The sequence below is a fragment of the Anopheles arabiensis genome, chromosome 2 (assembly GCF_016920715.1).
Source record: "Anopheles arabiensis isolate DONGOLA chromosome 2, AaraD3, whole genome shotgun sequence".
Taxonomy (NCBI): domain Eukaryota; kingdom Metazoa; phylum Arthropoda; class Insecta; order Diptera; family Culicidae; genus Anopheles; species Anopheles arabiensis.
The window spans coordinates 89,474,021-89,499,556 of NC_053517.1; the positions used below are offsets into that span (position 1 = coordinate 89,474,021).

Below are 25,536 nucleotides of genomic sequence, written 5' to 3' on the forward strand. Positions count from 1 at the left end.
ACACCTCACCCCAGTATAGATCACCTTCAACCGTGCCCACCTTTGCTGCAACACACAAATCCGAGACAACACAGTCACAAGGCGAAGGCGAAGGCTCATATCAATAAACGGCATCCGACTTGGGACCGAGTGGTTTGATGAAGCCATCGCGTAGTTCAATAAAACCAATCAATTGCAGCAATAAAATGTCTTGTTCTTGTCTACACGCTCCGCCATAGAGAGCCTCGCAGGCCAGGGCCGGATGGTTCAAACGCATCTAGGGAATGTAAACAGTTTCGCTTTCAACAAACTCTTGCGCGGCCCCGAACGCCCCGCAGAACGACCGTTTAATGCGAGAATTAAACTAACCTAATGCCATCGCCGCTTCCACAGGGGGGAAGCTATTGTCGGCTACAACAAACGATCATCATTGCAAACATTGATGTAGCAATAGGTCCGTTGTTGAGTTCTTCGCTACTGGAGAACGTGTTTCGTGTCTCTCCATTCTAATGGGATGTAACTCGAACGAAAGAAAGTCTTCCACGCCACCGGGCTAATGTCATCAGCCTTGAGAGGAAAGGCCACTGGTAGTTCTTGGTATGCATGTGCGCCCTCTAGCAGTGCGCCCTCGGTAGGCCGTAACTACAACGAATGTGATTAATGTGTCTATGGTTTTAATTGATAGAGCGCGCACAAACTGAGGGAAAGCAAACAAGTGACGCCATCGCTGCCGGGTGGACTGGGAAGTTTGTACGATACTGGCCAACGGGTGCGCGCAAGTGCACTTTCCCCCGCTCGCGACAGTGTGTGCGAGAATGTAAGCCGTTAAAACACTAGTTAGTCATGTTGCATTTCGCCCTGCTGTCGTGGGGTTGCCGTCAAGCTGACTCAGACCGTTGGAGTGTTAGTGACACTCCGAAGAAATGTTGGTGCGACGAAAAAACAATACATTCGAACGCCTCTTGCAAACTGTTTCGCCTATTTGTGACAGAAACTTGTCAATTTCGACTTCTCTGTGAGTGAACAAAAAAAAAAACGGAAAATGCCATCAATGAAAATGGCGTGCCAATTTTTCGCTCCCATGCGCCCAAATAATGGTGTTTTCCAACGGCAAAAAGACAACCCCGCATACCGACAGAAGCACGCGCGCCACTAAACAACAAGCCAAAATTAAAGCCAACTTCAGCCAACCGCAAGCAAAGGTACACTTATTTTCTATCTTTCTCCCTATCACAAAAAAGCACGTTGCTGCGAAAATGACTACAGGAAACTGGGCAATAATAAGGCACCGGGTGTCTACTACCTAGCTGTACTAGCGCAACCAAAGCCACATCAGCCACAGAGAAATCAAGAGAGGAAAAAACGGACTAATAGTAACGAAAAAAAAGGGTTGTGCGACATTTCTAGGAACAAGCAAAGAAAAAATTAAACCCCCTGCCAAACTACACAAAAGCACATATAAGCACACGACCGCGTCTAATCACCGTCGTCTTCAATGGCGCTGGTGAAAGTATATCTCGCCTAAAGTATCACACTTTGCTGCCGGAGTATGTGTGTGTTTGTGTTTGTGTCCTTTCTCTTTCTTTCTCGGCGATTTTCAATGTTGCTTTTTAGACCCAACATTCATTGTGGAAACGGGCGGTTGCCGCTTGTAAACTGTTGTTAACTAGCTGGTGCAACAAAAAAAAACCAAACGATGGAATAAAACGGAAAACAATACCACACACACACAGAAACCCTTTGAGCTGACGCAAGTTGCCAAAATCGCATGCTTAGGCGTGCGCACACAGTCTCCTAAGGAAAAACGCATTCGCATTCCAGCGGGTTGTTATTTCTGTACGTTCCGGTAATTTAATGGTGGGCCAATGGAACTAGTGTCATTATAACATAGGGTATTTTTTTTCTATTTCTGTTAGCATTTATTTCAAATAAATTTTTACTTATTTCCTGAATATCCTATACGTCAAAAATTCGGTTTAACTGAATAAAATAATTATCTAAATAAATTTATTGCAGTTTTGTTATGAAATACTAAGCAGAATCCATTAAAATAATTCCGCAAATTTATATATCAATTTTCATTTGGTACGATACTTGTCTAGTTCTAACCCACCATCAAAGAGCCGACGCAATGGACTCATCAAAAAGCGCGTGACCTTATAATACGCAGGTCGTGAGATCGGTTCTCGCACAAAAAGATACTCAAAAATTTTCAACGACTCATAAACATCGACAGTAAGGTTTTCTCACATTTTAGAGACCAGCAATTCGTGCCGAAGAAATTCAAAGTTGCGTGTTTGAAAGTGAATCGTGTCGTTTTCTGTCAAACGTATTTTCCCCTCCTCTCTTTGCTTCCAAATCAAAATTATTTGTCCAGCAATTTACCGGTGAAAAGAGACCCCTTGGCCTTTTTAAACAAGCCGCTTCCCCCCATATACCATCGGTACGAAGAAAGACTCACTCTCTGGTTGCGCCCCTCCCAACAACGACCGGGACAAATTAATTTCGTGCTGCTCACAATTTGCACTAATTCATTTTCGTTTGCGCGCACTTCATGGCCAAGAAAACCGAACCGAACAAGTGGTCACGCTTCGATAAGCCACAGATGAGTGGTGGCAGTCGCGCGAATGACGCGACACTCACAAGAGATTACTTCCTGGCTCGTCAAACGTTTGTACTTTATTATCGCCCACGATTTTAATTTCGGACCTGGAACGAATATCCGGCCGCGTCACCACGCGGAGAGTGGCCACACACGTACCATACCCAACAGATTCTAGCAATTTTTTTTTCAAACTGCGTGTTTTTTTTTTTGCAACTCACTGCGCCGCGTTCTGAAAACTAATATTTTCAAATGAAAGCAAACGCGCCTACACACCACAAAGCGATCGGCCGAGTAATAGGTTTCGGTAACATGCGTATGTTTATAATATCCTGCTGTTTTAGATGTTTCTGGTTCACGGTGGTGTCAACAACATGCTACACAGAGCGCGCTGCTCAAAGCGCTGCAGAATTTTATTTACAACATTTATTAATTTATTGATCCTATCTTTTGGTGCGTGCTGGACGAAACAAAAAAAACACACACACACGCGCGTGCGTGCAAAAGAGAGTTGTTTCAATGCTACGACCAATAAAGGTTTTAACATCATATATACACAACACCGCTCAGTTTCCGCGTCGTCCACGACCAAATACAAAGCGACCAATTCTTCACGCTTTTACGATCTCGGGTGCGCGCGCCACGCCTAGCTGGAGAGGATATCCAAGGCCTCCACTACCATCTGATAAAATGGCACGTGATGAAAAATGCAAACCATACGCTCACACATGGAAATGAGCTCCCGAAAGGTTCGGGATCACCACCCCCAGCAGCAGTTCAAGCGTGGACAAATCAGGGACCGAAATACAAAGCTACGGCTTTGATCTACGCGCCTGCCCATATAAGCGGACGATGACAGTGTCGAAACTTATTTTATTCAAATTACTCCCCCCTCACTGAACGTGGCTGGTGGTCGCATACGGAGACGCATGGAGAAGGGTGGAAGGGCGCTTCTTATTTTTTTATGGGACACTTTACACCGCGGGATAAAGATAATCCGAATGGCTACTTGAATGGATCATTTATACGCTGCTGCCATTCTGCGTGGCGAAGGAATTGCCATTGACTATATGCTGATCTGCCAATTCGTGCCTGTGCGCATGAACATTCACTTGAAGTTACGCATATTGTACGCAGCACATGGTCTGCGTTATAAGTGTGAAGTAGAACGAACGGATTTAGGACATAAATTTGAACCTTATTCCATACGGGCAGGGTACAATAAATATGGACATTTAATTAATCCACTCCACCATGGGAATGGACAGTATTTACCGTTCCACCTACACTAACTGTAGGACTCCATCGTACCACCTGTGGGATGATGCTGCAGCTCGGAATTCTTGAGGAAGGTAATACACCACCAGCAAGTCCAGCAACAGCGCCAGGTGGTGCCGCTGTGTACACGCTCTCTCCAAACTTCTTACTCACAATGGGCTAAACTAATTCTCAAACATTGGAGAGTAATTTATTATGATATTACAACACCCACCCGTTGTCACGCTTTTCAGTCATCCCTTCCCAATCGTCCGAAACTCGTCGAAAAAAAAAAATACAATCCACACACGCAAACAGAAACCGCTCTCACGTTGATCCTGACCTGTCAGCGGGACCACCACCACACATCGCCTTGGTCTTCCAAAAGCACGGGCTGAGTAGTTGTTGTATTGCATCTTAGATCATAAACCTGCCCGCAGGCGTTATTGTCGTTCGGGCATGTGTGTGTGTGTGTGTGCGTGCAAATAACAAACAAGGGTGAAGGGGAAAGAGAGGAGGCGCACGCGAATTGGTTCCACTACGGTCATGCTCAACCGTACAACAAGACAACGAGCAGGCGCTGCTGGGTGATGATGACGAAGGTGATTGCGATCGGGACACCCCGCGTGCGACTTTGGCCGTAATACCTCCTTCCCGGGTATTTGGGACATTTAGTGAGCGTGGTTCGTCCCGCGGAGCGAATCGTACGGTAGAAGCAAAATCAATCCGCTTAGTCACACCTTGCTCGGAGACCTAGCTAAGGTACCCCGCGCTAGACGTTTGCCATTTCCCAGCTAATGACGTCGTTTGCGAATACACTTCCCTTGTTCCATGATTTTGCACACAACACAACACTGCCAATTCCACCACACTTGGGTTAACCTCCTTTTTTGCCGTTGGTTTTGCTGTAGCTGTAGTTTTACCCTGCGAGGCACCCTTTTACCGCGTCGGTGTTGGTCCCGCATGTCCGCACCTACCAAGACGTGAAGACACCAGCAGCAGCAGCAGCACACACCCGCGGAAGCTTGTCGTCGTCTTCCGCCCACCTGGGAAGCGGAGCGAATGGCGAGAACTCATCGCAGTCCCGCCGGCTGCAGTATGATTGAAATTCAGCAACAGCGAAGTCTAAGACGCGCAATTCATTCCCCCATTTGCAGTCAGAAGAATAATGCATGTACACCAACAAGATGCGAGAGAATGTGCTTTTAATTGCCATTCTCAGTTTGGTCCTCATTTTTTTTTTTTTCAGAAACCCCCTAAAGCATGAGGAATCTTTTAACCCCTTTAAGCATGGTCGCAGCAATAGCGTTAATGTTTATTGCTCAAAACGTACACCAACAACACCAGCGTATGACTGGGGGTCGTTGTTTCTGCAGTTTTATGAAGGTCCCCCCCGATCGTTCACACTCTTCAAATCAGAATGAATAATTAAGCTATTATTAGCTGCCAGCCAAGCCATGGTGGGGCTCTGCAAACACAGCCAGACATATTGCACAACCAAAGACACCAGCAGCATTAAGGAATCGCCAAGCTGCCAAACCAACCACCCAACCAATGCACGCACTCTGTTTCACACTCGCATCTCCAACAACGTCCGGGACGACGACGGCAACGACCACCGCACACCCGTGTGAAGAAGCATCGATTACATCAGGGCGATAAACACACACAGCTGCTGGTGCTGTTGCTGCCGCGGTTCTGCTGCGGACGTGCCCCGTTTTGCTCGGCTGGGCATTTCAGAATATTCTTACCACAAACCAAGATTTGAGGGTTTATAATGGGATTGAAAGCATTGTGCTAGTGGAATCAATTTCTTATTATTTTTCTTAGGAACTACAATACATTTTACGTCTACACATAACTAGACATTAACTAGAGACCTTGGTGGATTTTTATATGCGACTTATTATTATTATCACCAGGAGTTTTCGTATTTTGGAGAATGTCTCGACTAGAAATGAGGCAGCTTTGTAAAGAGCTAGCGCTACTAGCTATACAACCACTGGGCTGATCCAAATATTTACGCTTAGAATGCATATTTTAACAATCAAACTGAGTCAAATTACAAGGTACAAAAAAAGTTGTCAATAATCAAACTAATCACAGGCACATTGCGTGTCACATACACATTTGCTCCAGAAATAATAACTTCATCCACCAGCGGGGTGTGACATAACGCCCGGCCAAACCGCGACAATGCTGAGCTGTCCCGCCAGTATCAAACCATCGCTATCGTAAAGCAAACATGTTCCGACGCTTAACGCACCCGACCTCCCCGAAGCAGCAAAACCATCGTGACCGCGCGTGTGACTTCACCGTGATGCCGCACGGCCTGTGGTTGCTCGAGCACTCTGGCCTGTGGGGTGATCCCCGGCGTAAGCGTTCCTTCGCCCTAATGCTGCTCGGCACGGTTCTGCTGCTGATCGTACCGAAGATTGTGCTCGGCACCGGGAGCGATAGCTTCGACTCGATCGCCCGCAGTACGGCCGAGTTCATCTTCTGCTACAACAACTACCTCATGATGGCGATCTTCGCCATCCGGCGGCAACCGTTCGAGCAGCTGATCGGCACCGTCCAGCTGCTGTTCGATAAGCGTAAGTGTGACAGACTGACTGGATGCTCCCAACACGTACACTGAATTATTGCAAACTCTCTCAACTTCCGCTGTTGCTTCTCAAACGGTCGCGATCGCACAGAACGAAAGTTCCAGACGACCGACTCCAGCCGGTACGTGGTGTACGTCAATCGACAAATAATGCGCTACAGCCGGCTGTACATCATCGTGCAGGGCGTGTACTTCCTCATTTTCAATCTACTGCCCGCCATTGTGACGTACAGTGCGTACTTCGCATCGAGCGGCGACGGCGAGCCGGCCGAGTTTCTGCTGCCCGTCGAGTCCCGGTTCTTCTTTCTGGACATACGGCACAGTATCGTGCACTATACCGTCTTCTCCCTGCTGGCCTGTCCAGCGTTTCTCTTTACCGCGTACCTGACGGTGGTCAAGGGATTAGTCTTTATCGGCATCATCGTTTACAACACGCTCCAGTATCAGCTCGTGTCGCGAGGCGTCCGGGAGCTTACATCGCTTGACCCAACCACGACCCAGTTTCGTCACCGGTTAACGGAAATCATTGACCAGCACGGAGCGGCCACCAGGTGCACGAAGCTGCTGGACAGTGTGCTCAATCTGATGCTACTGGTACAGTTCACCAACACCGTACTGATGTGCTGCCTGTTCCTGTTCTACATATCAAAGGTAGGGCAGGTTGATTCGTGCTCAAGGGCTTCTGGCATACGTACAATCTAATTACATCACCTTCATTCTCAGAATTTCAACTCGGGCGCAGTCAACGTGCTGCTGCTGTTTCTAGCCCTTACGGTGGAGAATCTATGTTTCTCCTACTTCGGCAATAGGCTGTCGACGGAGGTAAATCGAACTTTAGTCTACAGTTTTGCATAAATTTCATTTCCGAATTGATTTGCAGAATACTTCCGTTGCTAGAGCGGTTTACAGCACGGATTGGTACAACTATCCGCCCGTTTTGCAAAAACAGTTCCAACAGATGATCCGTCACGCCTACATACCGCGTGGTATTACGGTGGGAAAGTTTCATTTCGTCGACATGGCCTCATTTGGACAAGTGAGCTAGCGGTCCCAATTAGCTTCCTCGGTCCTCATTTAACAATTTCTTCTTTCATTTTTAGCTGCTAAAAGCCATATTCTCATACTATCTCATTTTAAAAGAGCTGTTCTAGGTATTGAAAGCATCAAATACTGTAATTGTCCACTTATCCTTACATCCTCCGTTAAACAATTGGTATAATCGTAACTGTTAGGTGTTGTCAAACAGAAACCACTAATCATAACCCATCGGCCGCGTGCATAATTAATCGCGGCCTAGCGTAGATGTTGTAGACCGATTGTCAACATATCCACCCACTCTATAAACATAGGGCTTTTGGCATAACAATTTTGTAGAATTATACACCAAGAACAGGACACTGCGCCTCCCATCTCCAATACTTAACACAGGCTTGTCACCTTCAAAACGAGAGTACGTTCTAATAGAGCCATTTTAGGTGCAAGTCAGTCAGTCAATCAGTCAGTCCTTGAACCAGTGCCACGCAGTGCCCTTAGGGAGCAGGTGTTGGAAAGCGCACGACGATGGTAAACCTTTTCGCCCGGACGCCGGCCGACAACTTCCGCGTGATGCCGTACAATCTGCGCCTGTTCGCGATGCTCGGCCTGTGGGGCGACCGGCGCAAGCTGTACCGGCTGTACGTGCTGCTGCTGCTTGCGTACGTGGCCATCATCTTCCCGAAGCCGGTGCGCATCACCGACCGGCACCCGTTCGAGTCGATTGTGCGAAGCGTGTCCGAGCTGATCTTTGCCGCGCTCTGCTACCTGACAATCATCATCCTGGCCATCAAGTCGGAACCGTTCCGGGCGGTGATTCGCAAGCTGGAGCAGGCACTGGAGCTGTGTACGTGCGCGTGTGCTCGTTGCTGTTGTTGGACCCCGATTCCCGCAACAACACACAAAAAAAAACAACTCAAACTACAATCTTTCCCCTCTGCAGTTCGCGACAAGCAGGACCAGTGCAGTCAGCTGATCATCGAGGTGAACGCTAACATTCATCGGTTTAGCCTCGGCTACGCCAAGCTGAACCTGCTGTACGTACTGCTGTTCAATGTAATTCCACCGATCTACAACTATCCGCGCTACTTCCTCCAGTGGCGCATGCCGGAGGGCAACCGGACGGTCGAGTTCATGCTGCCCCTCATGCAGGATCTGTACGGGTTGGATGTACATCACAACATCGTGCACTACACCATCTCTTGGGTGGCCATCACCCCGTTCTGTGTGTTCTTCGCGCTTATCCTCTGGTTCAAGGGTGCACTGTTTATGCTGATCCGCTACAACACACTGCTCTATCAGCTCGTCAACCGGCTGCTGCAGCAGTACGATCGTGAGTCGGCCGGTGGACTTTTGGCGCAGAAGCACCGCCGGCTGCAGCAAATTGTCCAGCTGCACTACCGTGCGATCGAGTGTACCAAGCTGCTGGACAGCATCCTGAGCCTGATACTGCTGATCCAGTGTATCGGCTGTTTGCTGATACTCTGCCTGATGCTGTTCTACATCACGCGCAACCACAGCTTGAACGTGATCAACATTGCAGTGCTGCTGATGTCCATCTTCATCGAGATGTTGTGCTTCTCCTACCTGGGAAACCAGCTTACGGAAGAGGTGATCACGTTCGCAATGCTTTAAAAGTTAGACAGCAGTATCATTGTGTACGCACTCTTTCCTTCCCCTAGAATGCCAACATCAGCCATTCCGCCTTCAACTGCCGCTGGTACGACGAGCCGATCGTGATACGGAAGTACTTTCTGCGCATCATCCTGCAGGCCCACCGCAAGGCGACGATAACGGCCGGCAAGTTTTACAACGTTAACATTGTGACGTTTGCGCAAGTAAGTACCGCGCGCTCACTAGTTGCTCCACAGGCCGTTCTCCTCGTGCTCTGATCGTTTCTACGACGCTCTAATTACAGCTTATTAAAACCTCCTATACGTACTACATGATCATGAAGGAAATGTTCTAAACCGCAACATTGTCACGCAAGTGCGACAAGTGCGCGATCCTCTTTCAGTCAACGCAGCCCTCACATACGCAACAAAATACGCTACAGCATCGAGACGCGTACGTACGCGACAAAAACTGTCATTAAAATGTAATCAAAATTAAGGACCCGATTGGCACTTGGGTAGTAAAAAAAGGCAATTGTCAATTCGCCGCTTTCTGCTTGTTCGAGATCTTTTCAATGTTGTGCGTATCTAGCAAAGCTTAATCATTCCGCTAGATCATATATACATGATAAATGATGATAAATCACAAAAAAAAAATGCCTTACTCACCACCCTTCCCCGTCCTACGAAATGTGCTGGGGGGGAAGGTTTGCACGTGTTTCGCTTTGCGCCCACACGGCCCACAGGGATGAATGTTTGATATATTTACCTACCGATCGACAACCTCAAGAATGTTGGGGGGTCGGAATTCCCCAACCGTGGGTTGAACGGACCCCAGGTGGAGAAGGGCCCCTGTTGGACAGACAACGTAGAGAGACACCGTACGGGTTCTTTTTTCTTTTTAGCTGTCCTCTTAACACCAAATTTCAACCAAACCTGCTCGGAAAGACCTTGTGTCTAGATACATGTGTGTCATACTTCGAAATTAGATCGCAACTCAAGCTTTAAACACGGTTCAAACGGAGGAAAAAATTTCGAACCATTTCGCAGCCACGCAGCCGAAATAAAGGATGGGAAAAATTCTAGGAATGCGCTCTGTATACATTTGCATACCGCGGCCGCATCTCCCAGATTGACTGGGCCGAGCAGGGGTTGGAAGGGAGCAAACAAATCGGAGTACATCGCACACCGCAAAGACACCAGCGAAATAAAGTCGTTTATCCGAAAAATGAAGGAAAAACCAAAAAAAAAAATACAGCTCATCCCGATGATCGCTTAAACCAACAACGATCAGTGGTCGAAAAATTGAGCCGAAATTTTGGTGGAAAATTGTGTGTGAAAAACACATCAACATCCATTTGCGTGTTTTGTGAGCTTCAGGTAGAAGGGGAGCACATCTCCAAGCCGGACCACCGTGTTTCCTCTCTCTCTCTCCCTCTCTCTCTCTCGAGAGAGAGTCTATTTCAATCGAATTTTCTTCGCCAATGTCGAAACCGGCTCAACGCCGCGTGCGTCATCAGGGCAAAATCTGGAGCGAGACCCGACTATGACCACCACCTCGGTGGTAATTTCCCAACACGGAACGCTGGGTTGGTGGTTGTGATCGAGACGCAGCAGCGAATTGTCTGCACGGGGTAAAACGTTTTTCCACCCTGATCGCTCGTTTCTCAAGGGCACCATTAGCGGGGTTCGGGGCATTAATGGTGGAAAAGGCAAAAACCTCATCAAAGACTAAGCCTCAGTACGTCAATCGGGGATATGTTGCGTGTGGTTGGCGATGTTAAAGAAAGAATAAAAAACATAACCTCAACAGAACTTATGTTCCAAATAATTGATATCATCTCCCATTCGCATCTGTCCCCTTGAATTGAGGAACAAAATCTGAGGTTCCTTTTGGTCTTGCAATTGAACATCTTTTGGCAAAGACAATTTCTCACTACCCCATGCGTCCCACGTGCACACACAACTGCCGTTGGGTCACATAATTTCACTTTTCATTTGGTCATGTCCGAGATTTTCTTAACGCTTTTCCACACCACATACACACACACAACCCAGGCCAGAAGTGCAAATTGCCCGATTCTATCGGAACTGTCAAGAAGACACAAAAACCGGCGTATGAGGCTATGTGTGTGTGTGTGCGTGACGGATGAGGTTGGCGAAGCAAAGACACCAGAGGAAGGCCACTGACGACCGACAACAGGCGGTCGGGATGGTAAGGCGGAACCGGGAACACACACACGCAACCAACGCACAAGATCGTCGTGCTGCTGCTTTCCGCTCGAGTTATTTTTAGATGCTCTTAGCAAAACCCCACACCTAGAGACGCTCTCGCTCCCTTCCAAACACACAACACACACACACACACTCCCCCCGCGGCAGTGGAGATGCGACTCCAACATCCCACCACCCCATAAATTGGTGGTTGTAATAGCGAAAACTGGCCCTTCCTCTCCCTCTGTGAGTTTGTGATAGTAGTAGTACTGCAACACAACGGGGTAGAAAAAGGTGGTGTATACTACAGCTACAAACCTCCCAGAAAGACCGAGAGATCGAGCGAGTCGAGAAGGGGACGAGCACAGCCCGGGCGGACACGTTGTTCTCTGACGTCCCAAAAGGTACGCGCGCAATATCGGGAAATAGGGAGATATCGATCGCGCTCGTGCTTATTGTAAACCGCAGACACACATCTCCCCCCTCCAAACCACTCCCTCATCCACCCTCACCGAGGTTGTGATGAAAGATTTTGTGCCGCTAGAGTAGCGCATGACGGGGAAGCGTAATTATGGGTCTCTGGTCCGTCTTGCTGCGTGTGCCGGTGCCCTGCTGCTCGGAAATCGAACATAGGGCCGGAAATGGTTCACAAATCTCGGGACGATAATTTAGAACAAAACTGGCAGCGGCAAGCATAGAGACTGGTACCCACGTTGGCCAATGACGTGAGGTCCAACAGGTACGGCACTACGCCTCCGTGGGCGCACGCGATCGAAAGCAAATCCTGCAGTGGCCCTTTCGTACTGCTGCTACTGCCGCCGTGTGCGAGAGTGCATAATGAGAACCCGCAGCCTCTGTTCGAGCCAGCGTATTGATGTATTTGCTTTCGCTTTTTTTGTTTTTTTTCTCTTTCTCTCTCGCCTCTTCCAGCACAGCACCGCGCGGTTGTCAATCAATTGGCTTAATAATTGTTGACGCTAATTAAAGCTTATTAAATTATCAGCCGCACGCACCGGGCGTACTACAGCAGCGCTTCCCGATCCTGGTGTGCGTGGCTGTGTGTAGTTTAATGATCGAGAGATTAAAAAAGTCAGGAAACAGAACAGTATGTAATAAATGCGTTCTGCTGTAACGGCGGTGCCCCGAGAGCACACACCACATCTACTACTACTGTACAGCGCCGAGAGAGAGAGAGAAGAACCCTTACAAATGAGACAAGCGGTAGAACAAAAGCAAGTGACGTAATGTCATCACGTTACCCATACACACACATACTCAGTGCAGTGAGTGATGGCAACCGGATTGTCGATTAAAACACACACTCGAGAGCGCGTAGTGGTCGTGTCAGTGCCGAAAACGTTGACCTGCGGGAGGTCATGAGGCTTTCAAAAGCTTCTGCACCACCACTGTCGTTACGCCGTTCTAGGGCTTCCCGCGGTCGGGCTTCTCACAGCATCCACAACAGCATCCCCTGGTCAGTAGCACGGGTAGCAGCGGCTGCGTAACGATCAATTTTCATTGATTTGACGGGTTTTTTAGGCATCATTGCACTGCCCCACAAGAAAAGTTCATCCAGCCGTCATCGTGTGCTACTTGATCCGCCCGCGTTGCGAGAAGCTGAAACGGCAATGTACAGTGACTCTCTAAATGGATGGTACAGTAGCACAGAATTTGTATATCAAGCGAATTAGCATTATGATAACTGCCCGTAGCATTACATTTGTTTGAACACCCTTGTTGTTTTTAGTGACAGTTTGGTTGTCATTGTCTCATTTGAAAGTAGATGTATAAACACAAGTTGGGAAATTTTATAACACATTTAGCTAAGATAGTGAAATTGTATTTAAGTTGAGATTGATCGCAAAAGAATGGTCCAAGTGTAGGAATTAGAACAATCACCATATTAGTTCCCTTTCACTCTTATTCGTATGACATTTACAGAACTCTAATTGCCTAATAAGAGCCTCTAATAAGACAAGTGGGGGTGGTCTCGTGGTACAGTCGTCAACTCGAACGACTCAATAACACGCCCGTTATGGGTTCAAGCCTAGAATGGACCGTCCCCACGTAGCAAGGATTAACTATCCGGCTGTGTGGTAATGAATAAGTCTCGAAAGCCTGTATAGGCCGGGCTTGTCCGCGTAGGACGTTACGCCAAATAGAAGAAGAAGAATAAGACATTTGTCATTCATTACATGTAGCCTGCGGTGGTGGGTAGTTTCTCATTTTCCTGATGTCCTTGGAGGTGACACATTCGCCAATGTAATCATCAATTGTTTGACTTAAAATTAAGGTATTTTTGTAAAATTTGTATAAAATATAGTAGACTAATTATTGGCTAGTATGACTTACTTTTCAAAACAAAATCAATACTCAGAATTTAGCTTTGGAATGGTAGAACAGATATTAAGTCTTGAGAACTGGCCAAAAAATGTGCCAACAAATCTGCGAAATTGTTGAGTGTACTAGTGTTGGGTTTCACCAATCTTTCGTTGTGATTCATTTATATGAAAATTCAGTGATGAGAGATTCAAAGCTGGAATCGATACTTCAAAGAATCGTGAGTCTCAAAGGATCAATCTTCGCATGGACTGTCTCCCCGTAGCACAACAAATTATCCAGCTGCGTGGTATTTGCCAACAAATCGGGAAAGCCTGTACTGATGATTCCCTAGATGAGTCCCCTAGAGAGTCGTGAATCTTTCCAGATATATGAATCTTTTGAAATTCATTAATCTTTCGAGATTCACGAGTGTTTGGAGGTTTAGATTCATTGAACCATTAGATTGATTCTTTCAATTTCATGAATCTGAATCAAATTTACCCAACACTACAACAGTGTACCACCATTTTAGTGAGCCACTGTAATTTGCAGAAACACAAGAAAGGATTCTGCAAAACTGTCGCAATAAGGACAACAACAAACAACCTGTCCAAGCGTGATCGATAGTGTAAGCGGCTTCCCAAAATAAAATAAAAACCCCAATCACTCATCATCCCTTTAGGTCTGATGCAAACAAGCGAAATATTTAAAAAAAAAAAAACACCAACAACATCGTCACAAAACCACAAAAATGTATGCCAAAGGTAAATAATAATAACTGCAACCAGTGCCACCGAGAGACCGTGGCATGTAGTGTGCAGCCGCACACTTGACACACGCTCGGTGACGTCCTCTCTCGGTTCGGCTCCCTGTGCTCGACATTTGGCTGTGCTGTGTCGCTCACGGTACCGGTTCGAAGTGTATCAAATGACAGGTGAGGATCGACAAACTCAGTGTAACTGGTGCGAAATAAACGAGAGGAGCGCAACAGAGCAACGACAGCAACAAAAAAATCACGTAGAACGGAGGGATTGAAACAGTGAACAAGATGCTGTTGCGAGAGGGCGGGGGAAGAGTTTACGAGTGCCTCCGGTCGCCCGTGAGTGGATCAAAACCTTTTCAAGTACACCCGGCTGCTGATGACGTCTTTCGATGTGCGACGCACCGCCGCCGGCAGGCCCGCGGCAAAACACGATACACCACCGCCAACCCGCTACACACGTCCACCTTTTCTAGAACCTCCCCGCGGCCGCGGTGCGAAAGAATGGGATAAGCGCTGCCGCCGGGCCTCGCGTGGAATAGTAGCCGCGTTGCCGGAGCCGAACCGCAACTATCCGCGAACCGCGAACACGCAAGGTTATGATGATGGGGAGCGTGCGCTGTATGCCAGCCCAGCGCCATTCACCGAAATGCCTCGCGTGAAGTGAATCGCCACAGCAATTCCACCACAGCCTCCCAAGAGGGGGGGGGGGGGGGGGAGAATGCGATAAGCTTGCAGCGGAACTCTGAGAAGTAAAGCGCGCTGGAGCAGAATAGGCCAACATACTGCTGATCACACTGGTGATCATGTTAAAACGAGCGTGATTTAGTGCGATCCTTTGAACCGTTTCCTCGTACGATTTGCAAAAAAAAAAAACCCCTGCGGTACGAACAGACGACGAACCCCGGTGACCCACTGCAAACAAGGGGGCCTCTGTGCCTTATTAACCTCCTCCTCCTTTAGCGTACCAAACCAAAGCCAGCAAAACCAGGCAATACTTCACATTATTTTGACAATAATTGTCATACTTAATTAGATAAAGGGTACAACGGCCTGTTTCCCGCCACACCAACACCACGGCGGCTACGATCACCAAGCGGCGGGGTCGCGGTTTCCGATGATCAAACGATCGTCGGCCCCCAAAGCGTACGCGTGGTTAAGTGCCATGTGTGTGTGTTTGTAGCCCTATGGATATCGGAGACCCGAGAGTGCACCCCTGGGTCCTGTACGGACTGAGAGAGGCTACCTGTCTGATTTATATGCGAAAGCACCAACTCTCCAACCCCAATAATGCGCCCTCGAGAAGGAGGGAAGCCTGCTATCCCTCTGCTACAACTGTTACCACCACCATCCAGCAGAGCATGGTACACACGGCGCAAACGACAAGCCATCCGACGAGGACTCCGAAGGGGGCGCGCAAAACCGAAACACGTACGCAATAATGTCGTCGCACATACACTCCCGATGGCGGCGGATTGCGCAAAACCGCATGGCGGCACAAGCGAGAACAGGCGAAGGAGGCCCATTGTAGCCCAAACTTGCATTCCCCCTTTATACTCCCCCGGCCCTGCTTCTTCACTTCCTACTTCTTCCAAGTGTTGTCCGCATGTGTGTGTGTGTGTGTGTGTGTGCAGCATTGCAAAAATGGCGAATAAATCACCTTCCTAACTACGCGCGCGCCACCAACAACCCTGACACCTTAATGGATATATACGGGAGGGCTGGCTGGCTGCTGCTGCTAAAAGGAGTTTCTTCTTTCTTCTTCACGCTTTTCACCCATCCTGTTTCGAAGGGGGCGGGGGGTGGGGGGTTAAGCCTTTGGAGCGACTCCCTTGTTGCAATCGGCGCAACCGCGCGGTGAGTTCTCGCGTGTGGTGCAATGAAGGCTTTTGAGGGTTCGTCGTTTCCCACACCTCGTCGACACAACGCGGGGCCCAGTGGTGTGCCACGGTGGTGTATCATTGTCGACGGCCTCGAGTTATTCTGACCCATTTTCTGGTGCCCGTTCGCCCTATGAATGGCGGGGTTCGAGAGATGTGCGGTTCGAGCACCGGAGCACAAAGAAAAGAGAGGAAAAAGGCGAATTGAACTGTATTGCTGATACTGCAGGAGATTGATCCGTTTCTTGCAAACAGACGACAAGGTAATGTTTGTGTCGGTGTACCGGAAGTTCTGGTTGGGGATGTATCTAGAACCGATTGATGGGTAGGATATCTTCGATACGAATCAAATTCTGATCACCACATTTCTGTCAAGATGTCTCTTTAGGGCGTTACTGATGCATTCTCCTCTCCAATATCCAACGCTCAACCAACCATAGGGAGGACAGCAACGTATTCATCATACGTACACACACACACACACGCACGTATCGCATTAAATGGCAGAGGCGAAAACCGCACCCCAACTCCACGCTTACCGGCATTGCGTGTTACCACAGCCAACCGAGACAGAGAGAAGACGGAACGGTTGGCTGATCTTTAGGATGGGGAAGAGGGCAACCAGTGCGCGCGTGTGGGCAAGGGCACGACGAGTGTTGAAATGATGCAAAATGAGAGTTTTATTAGCTAATTACGCCACCGCACACAGCAGATCTCCGCACTACCGGGTGGAGCAGCCTGGTTGGAGAAGGGAGCGGCAGCGGGCCTGATGTGGATGGTAATGGTGGTGGAAAAATGAGCTCGGTTAAGGTGGTTCAGGCGTCAAAAAGCAGTACATCTCGTACACCCTCTGCAAGATAAACAGCTTCTTCGGGGAAGCTTAGTCTTTCTCTCTCTCTCTCGTCTCCTCTTAAACCATAAAGATCATGATAGCTATGAGGATTATGGGCCTGTAATCAAGCTCTCCTGCCTTAAGGCGCAGCATGCGCCATCGACGGTACTTCCACCTTGAGGAAATAATTGGCCATGATTCTAAGAGATACCACCAGAGATATGTGCCACAGCGAAGTACTGTTTTGCTGGTCCATAAAATTGCAGACCGAGAGCGAGCGCTGGGGTGAGGTTAAGTACCATTAACTCCCATAGACGGCGCATTGCCGATCGGGGCTGCGCGTGATCTTCATCATCTGGAGCACAATCGCTTAACTGCTTCCGGAGCATGATGCGAGCATGCGCACACGCGCAATTCATCGCCATCGAAATGTTAACCTTCGACGCAAATCACGCGCCCGCCCGGGACAAGCTAAATATATTCCCAAGAAAGCGATGCGAATTTGGCTTATTTTGGGATGAGGGATACTTCGATCGAGCATCAGAGTTAGTTGAGTTTTGATGCGGGAAGCACTAAGCCTCAGCAAAGTGATGAAACGAACTTCTAGCAAGCATATCAATGTTATCTACAAGACATGCAGGCGTATTCTGTTCTTGCAATCGAGTCTTCTTGATGTCCAAAAGATAGTTTTCCAGTTTATTTTGTACGGGCAGGTTCGAGCTTGGAGTGCATTTCGCAGACTCAAGTGGAATTAAATTCTGGCTACAATAAGCCTATTTAGTGATAGTATAAACGACTCATTAAAACATAAACTCATAAAACAGAACACGTATTACTCAACTGAACGCAATTTTCGTTCCACATTCAATTCGATAGTCCAACAGAAAGAAAAAAAGATTGCGTGCGATCACTAACAACAACAGAGGAGCAAAAGAGCGACACAAAACATAAAACAAATCCAATAGAGCCACACACACGCGAACAGAAACCTCCAGGGAAGTATACAGGGCATGTGGGTTTTAAGCACCACAACCATCCTCTACTACCACCGGACCGTAACCAGATTCAATCGCGGAAAACACAACCAACTTCCTACCCTCCGCGGGGATCCGTAAGGATTTTCCGGCGGATTACCATGATACGATATTGGTGTGAGGTGGGCAAAAAACATGCGAGAAGAGTGAGCAAGGAAAGGCCGAGTTCCAACCTAAACCCATTACCCATTGGCACCGTGAGGGTGTTGGGTGTATTGTTTGAATACGGGCACGGCAAAGGGGCAGAGAACACGGCAACAACACCCACCACCGTAGCACCATAATCATAGTGGCTGGCTGCATGGAAAGTGGGAAAAACGAGGAAAACACTGGCTCTCGCAGACGCAAGAGCGGGAACCGCATAAACCACTGTGTTGTGTTGTGCCACGGTTCGCCTCGCGAAGGCGGCTGCAATAACAAACATGCACTTATAACGGTAGCGCAGCAGCAGCAGCGATGTGGTGGAGGAGTGTACAAAACCACCGTACGTAGAAGAGCAGCAGCAACAACAAAAGCCTGCCCCCGTGCCCGAGCATAAAACAATAATTATGCTGTTGTTACTGCAGCACGGTTCTACCCTACTGCGCGGACACTTGCGCCCGGCCGCAGCGAACGCGTGGTGTGGCAATGTAGTGCAGGCAGGCACAGCACCAGAAGCGCGTACTGCACTGCCCTGTGTCTGCCTTTGCCGGGTGCAATCCCCCTCTTTAATGGTGCAGCTAGAAAGCCATGAAGATGTAGAGCGCGGTGGTGTAGTGAGTGCGGAGCGGTCCAGGCTTGTGGATCGTGAATCACCGGACCGCTGATCGATCGATCGCAACCACCAAAAGAGGGACCGCGGAGTTTGCAATTTTCCGACGACGACCAACCATTACCGACCGCGGCGCAATGGGCAAGTGAAAGCGGCACGCTGGCGCAGAGGTTTTCTGGAATTCGTTCATCAAAACCGGTGCGCGGCGTGCGTCGATCGTTATAAACGAATCCAGATGTGGCCCCGGCCCGGTGCAGTTGACCGGTGCAGATCTCCTGGAATCGATTCGGATGCTAGACTACTGCAACAGTCGCTCAAACGGTTTGGGGAGAGTTCACAGAAGCGCATTTGTGTGTTTGCGCTTTGCCATTCGCGCAGATCGCTAGATGGAACGGGAAGTAGACCGAGGCGAAGTAAGCGAACCATCACTATCACAGTGCGATCACGATCATCACCATCAGCCACCCTCCACCCTCGTGGATTATTCTGTAGAGTAGAGCCATGGTTGGCGATTTTTGGCGTGTGCATCACACATCCTATTCTCATTGCATGACGTACGATGGGTCTGCAAATATTCAAGTTTTACGCCATGTGTTGTTTGTTTCAATAACGCGTATTAAGCGCGCCATAATCGTTAAGTGGTTTGTTTTATCGGTGACGATCGCATCTTTTTTTCAATAAATATTGTCCTGATGATTTCAATGTAAGTGAGAGCAGCTGTTGCAGCACTCCACGCAATAATAACAACGCTACTTGCGTAGGACGCTACAAAGAATGACGTAATGCGACAGTAACACCTAATCCGGTACGAAGGACCAAATTTTCGGAGTTACGTTTTGCTACGTATAACGCTTCCTTCCTGTAGCAAACGAAATGAATTAAGTCAGGCTTTATGAAAGATGCTTCAAGCTCTCCGTTATACTTTCTAGAATTAATCTAAAATAATCAAAAAATAAGGTTAGTAAATAGGATGTATGTATTTTCCATGTTTGTATGACAATTGCATTCCGGATTTCGACAATTTTTTACAAACGATCTAGGAATCGATTGGTTTTCGGGCTGGAAACAGCTATATCACGTTTTTTTAATTGTAAAAAAACAATTTTAACACTTCCAATTACAATATTTCAATAAAATACACTTCCTCGAAAGGGGTTAACACGGCCAGGCCGTAAAAAAAATAACAAACAAACAAACAATACAATATTTGAATTAAAGTAACGTTATTCGAGCACACGAAAATGCTTACGGAAATTTCAATTCTTGTTTTCAATTCGAAATACATCTCGGCTGAAAACCAAGGCCTGAGTTTGTTTCATGGTTTGTGCGATAAACGATCGTTGACAAATGTCAGACTGCACAAAAAAAAAACACTACTTGGAATCGTAAAACTCCCCTAATGATTGCAAATATTACCCACCACCGCTTCATGGTCGATTAAGCTTCTACCGAAAATCATTTTACAACACATGCTTACTCAACAACACTTTCTCTGGCAGGTTTGTGGCGGTTCCGATCCATCGATCGAACGCGTTCCCTTACTCAGCAACATTAACACACACGGACAAGCGAGCGAAACTGTCTGTACGATAAACACATCGCTCTACTGCTGCCTCATAACCGGCCATCGTTGGCGGGGTAATGGATATAAATAAATTTTCAAATCGATTTTGGATCCCACCACCAGACACACCAGCCACCATCGGTTTTGTGCAGGATTTGCAAAAATAAAATAAAAACCGGCCAGCCAACGGTGAAGCAGTGGGACTTACTGTTTTTCATAACATCTCCACGAAACTAATTACCTTATCAGCGCACGAGAGCGCGCCATCTCGAGTGTGCATCTGGCACGCCAGTGTCTAGGTTGCCCGTGTGTGTGTGTGTGTGTGTCTTTCTGCCCGTGCAAAATGGCAAAACCTGATGTGCATGCAAAATCTCGACCGAAATGCAACGAATGAGCCTTCCCTCTCGCCAGCCTCGGACGGCCATATGCATCAGATGATCATCTCTCAGTGCCCGTCCGCTCGCGCTCGCAAGCATCGAATTAATTTTTATTTTATTTCATCGACTCTCGCGTCAAAAAAGGGTTTTCTTGCACGACACGGACCAACAAACACACATCACGATCACGGTCGAGTCGTCGACGATGATTCGGCAGCGACGGCGCGACGCATAAAAAGCAGTGAGTGAAAGGGAGGAGAGAGCAAGATGTGTGGCGCGATCGTCAGCCCAACAACACAACCCGCCGCGAATCACCAACTTCTCCTTGGTCGTCGTCTGGTCGTGTTCTTTTGCGGTACATGAGGTGCAACAGCAGAGGCAAGACGGAGACCGGATTTTAATGCGAATTTTGATATGTGTGCTATGGTTAATTTACGGTGCACCCTACCCCTCGAGACGAAGACGCTGGCCGTCGTCCCGGGGATGACCGAAAACGACTTCTTGTTCGCACTGGTTTTGTGCGTTGCTGCTGCCTCCCAGGGGCGGGCGACAAAGGAGCACCCACCAACTGTCGGAGACGAAATTGTATCGAAAATATCGGCTCGTTTTTTGGCTTAAAACGGCACGCTGTAAAAAGGGGGGGGCCTCCTTTCGCCCGTTCACCAGCACAGTGTCTGTGCACATCATTGAAAGCTTTTACTGCCACACAAACAAACACACACACACTTACAATCGTTCCGCCCGCTTGTCGCGATTGGTCTTTAAAGAAATTTATGCTTTATTCAATGGCTCAATTCATTCATTCATCGCAGCTGACCTTTTGCAACCCCGGGGCCCCACTGTCTCGGGCCAAGCGACCGATCTTCGGACACACAAAACCGAATCCGGCAGGTATTGAATGGCACCGAGCGGTGGGTCCCACCCCACCTCGGGTGCATTATAATGCTGCGCTACCTTCTCTCTCTCTCTCTCGTGCCGTTGTGTGCGCTTTCCTGCAACGACGATTATTTGTTTTACTGTCGATTCAAGTAGCCCCGGATCCGTCACGCAGCTTTATCGACGCCGCAAGCAGATACGGGGTGTGGATGGAGATGGTGCGGCTGCTGCTGATGGCAAAAAGGCAGGCAGGCAGCTCGATGTTGATGTGCAGCGTTTGACGAAGCGTGATCGTAAAAAAATATAATCGCTTAATTAGCTACTTTACTAGACATAATGCCCGACTGAGGGCGGTGGCAAAATACTCGATCGTGCACTTCAAGAGATGGGGCAGAGGTTTACCTCTAATATTGGACCGACTCTAAGGTAACAATTGTAAAAGGCAGCAATTTTGTGCGGTAGATTAGTTGGCAAAAAAGATGTATTTTCATGTATTATAAGGGCCAAAGTTCCAAAATGTTCAAAATCTGACTAATGGGGTCGATACACAAGAGTAGTATTGTTTCAATAACATCTGAGACATTAATATACATTCCACCCAGCAGCGGGTTTACAGTGTCGGGGGCCCTAAGCAGTAAGAAGTGTTGAGGCCCCTTACATGATTACTGGGGGGTACTCGGCATCTGTCTTTGATTATGTAACATTTCAACTTAAATTTGCTTGCTGCCGGGGGGGGGGGGGGGGGGGTGCTTAGGGTTCGTCTAGCGCGGGGCCCCAAAGTCCATCACCCACGGGGCCCTCCTTGCTAATACAGTGCCATATTCTATCAACTGTTATGGATAATGGACTAAAGATTCCGGGGCCCCTCATTGACGGGGCCCCCCGCAATTGCTTACTTTGCTTACCGTTAAATACGCCACTGATTCCACCATATTATTACAAAGATATTCTGGTGTATGGGTATCCGCAAAGGTAATGGGCATCTTTCCCTTTTAAGATCGTTGGCTGAAATTTCAGCCCGACAGCTGTTTGCATTGTATAGCAGTTTTCGAGCAGCTATCAAAGTGGGTATAATATACAGATGGGTTTATCCCAAGGTGTATGAATTTAGAAGGCTGATTTTTTATCGCTTCTGTTTCTGAATGAAGATTTTAAGAGTGTTTTGTGTATTCGTCAAGCTTCCAGAAAGAAATTTTCACCCATCATGTCAAAAAGTGATATTCAAATTTGGTTATAAAAAATAAGCTTTAAGACCACTTGGTCTATATACACTTTGATTCTAGATTCCATCACATGATCTCTTTGATGCACCTTGGGATAAATGAAAACACGACCCTGTTTTGACATTTTTTTCCAGCAGGAACTCGAATCGAATTCTAGCCCAAGTGACATTTGCTCGAAATTGTTCTTCCATATCTGCTCAATTAGTACTCGATACGCCTGAAAAAGTGGATTTGTGTGTGATTAAGTTTGTTAAAAGCGCCAAGATTTGGTGTGTTTGTTATTTCCATCATTTTTTCCTAGCGAATCTAGAAGAAAGTATCGAAAAAGCCGAATCACAATTGCTTTTAAAGGCTTTTTTCTAAATTTCCTTAATCTAATGCAGTTTAAGGCTCTACTTTAAGGGACTTTGCTCAAATTCCAGGTTATTCTTGCTCGAAACTGTCAATTGGGAGCTTTAAGGCTGAAAATCGCAGTCTAGTTTTGTGAGTGGTTTTGTATGGAGTGTTGACATGATTACAGCCGCCAACTGTCAAACTCCAAAAAAAGCTGGCTAGCATCGTAAAACGCTCCAATACTGAAAAAAAAAACAAGCAAATACATAAGCAAAATAAAGATGTTTGAAAACTGAAGCAAATCTGAGGATCTCATTGGCTCTTAAAATTGGTGATTCAAAATCATAAAAAGAAATCACTTAAGCCTCAAAAACTAATATGCTCACAAAGTACCGTAATACTAGACTATTAATACTATCAGATCTTGTTTCTATCTGCGTCAAACTTACTGCTGTTTAAACATTTTTAATTATCTAATTGCTGGCGCTACTCCTGTTATACGTTACGCTACGCTATAACGTTATGATTTATTTTCAAGGATATATTTATTGTCATTGGGCGCCTATAGCGCCTATAGGCGGCATCACACAAATATTTATAATAAAAAATTGCAAATAAAGAATAACGACGATCAAACGATGCTGCTTGCTCCAAAATTCATAATAACCCAATGTAACCATCAAACGCACAATCGAACGAGATCGGTACTTCCGCCTGATGTTCGCACACACCACGGCGCAAACTTCTAGCAGATCTCGGCGGTCCATCCATTTCCGTTGGCTCGCAGCCGATAGACCACACACACACATCCAGCGTCCAAGGAAAACACCAGCAGCTCCATAAACAATTTACTTTGTTGCGTTGCGGCGTTGTGGCTAGCCAATCTTTCGCCCCCAGCACATTTGCACATTTCAATACGGCCTGCTTTTAGCTTCCTCAAACCCGCTGCCTTTCGAGAACGGAGGAGGATGAGTCAAAAAAGGTTTTTCGCGCGTGCCGGTCGGACGAAATTAACCGCGGCAGCAGGGAGACGAGATCATGGCCAGCGGGCCACCATCTTCGTGAAAGTCGCCGCACACCACCAAACCACGAGGGGGTTGGTTCATCCTGAACCGCCGAGGCCGAGGGCAAGGCAACAACAGCACACCGAACAACACGCACCGAGATCGTTGCGACTTTGCGGAAAATGCGTGCTATTCTTGTTTTGTGAGACAGCGCTAAAATTAGCAAACGAAAATCGCAAGCACTCTGAATTCGATCGGCTTGCTGCGCGAGAGCAGAACGTTGTCCTTTTTTTTAAAAAACCCTCTACCAAACAACACATACATACTCACACAACGAGCGTAGGGTAATGAAATTTTTCTTCTTTTTTTTTAATTCTCGTGAGAGCAATCATGGGAAAAGTTGGAAAAATAATTTAAAATATTTGACCTACAAAACAGAAATTAATTATTAGATTTTTCTGCATACCGCAAAAAAAATCCCACTAACGTCAAATGTAAACAAAGGATCTCCTTCTGTTTGAAGGGAGTCAGAGTACATACAAAACAAAGAAACTTGAACTTACAAAACACAAAAAATGCGCATGCCCGCACAGAGTGAAAACCTGGAACGGTCACTCGCAACACAGTGGTAGTGGTGAGTAACCGGGACCGGGAGTTCCGCGATGTCCTTTCGAGCCCTCCTATTTGCCATGCAACTTCTTCTGCACAACTGCCTACAGGCGGCGGCGTAAAACGCGGCACGTGAATGAAAGCAAACCAGCTGTACGTGGCGGAAAGGCAGCGCAAGCGCTCACGCTCTTATTAGCCGGTGGGACGGTGGCGGGTAGTAGTAGTAGGTTCAAAAAAAAAGCCCACCAGCCCACCCCGCCAGCACAGCAAATCACAGGCAAAACAACAACAAATCGGTGAGCTACGCGTTGGCGGCATCCACTAAGGCGTGAGTGCCTATGTTTACCTCACAAACACACACACACACGCAAAATTGCGCGACCAACGCGCTAAAATGCATTGTAAACAAAGGAAACCCTTTTGCTGGCCTTATCATTACCATAAGCATGTTCGTAAGGTACGGGGGGAAGACTTTTCACTGTCAGTGTAGTGCTGCTACATTCTACCTCGATTCTAGAGTTTAAATTATGTCCACAATTGCATTGAAACATTTAAAGCAGTGCGCCTCACAACACAGCATACTGCAGGACACATTGGCAAAAGGGCGCAATAGGTCATGCTGGGTCGTTGAACTCAAACATTTCATGATTTTGCTTGCAGTGAACGTCG

General features: G+C 47.4%; 2 protein-coding genes across 20 annotated transcripts in view; one reads left to right on the forward strand and one right to left on the reverse strand.

Moving 5' to 3' along the window:
* Nucleotides 1-25,536, reverse strand: part of LOC120896407 (protein phosphatase 1 regulatory subunit 12A) — a 74,875-nt gene that overhangs the window by 45,458 nt on the left and 3,881 nt on the right. The gene's annotated exons all lie outside the window — the stretch shown is intronic.
* Nucleotides 7,599-9,621, forward strand: LOC120896409 (putative odorant receptor 92a). Of its 2 annotated transcripts, XM_040300508.1 has the most exons (4): nucleotides 7,599-8,322; nucleotides 8,419-9,086; nucleotides 9,158-9,313; nucleotides 9,394-9,621. In XM_040300508.1, exons 1-4 carry the CDS (start codon nucleotides 8,004-8,006, stop codon nucleotides 9,442-9,444), a joined length of 1,194 nt encoding a protein of 397 aa, XP_040156442.1. In that variant the 5' UTR covers nucleotides 7,599-8,003; the 3' UTR covers nucleotides 9,445-9,621. The 2 variants fall into 2 exon arrangements, with proteins under 2 accessions (XP_040156442.1, XP_040156441.1); XM_040300507.1 differs by having other exon boundaries at nucleotides 7,599-9,086.

Excerpts from the sequence above, each read along its gene's own strand:
- LOC120896409 (XM_040300507.1), top strand. The coding sequence starts at position 8,004 with ATGGTAAACCTTTTCGCCCGGACGCCGGCCGACAACTTCCGCGTGATG. Across the intron at positions 9,087-9,157 it reads GAAACCAGCTTACGGAAGAG|AATGCCAACATCAGCCATTC; the intron begins GTGATCACGTTC and ends TCCTTCCCCTAG. Across the intron at positions 9,314-9,393 it reads ACATTGTGACGTTTGCGCAA|CTTATTAAAACCTCCTATAC; the intron begins GTAAGTACCGCG and ends CTCTAATTACAG.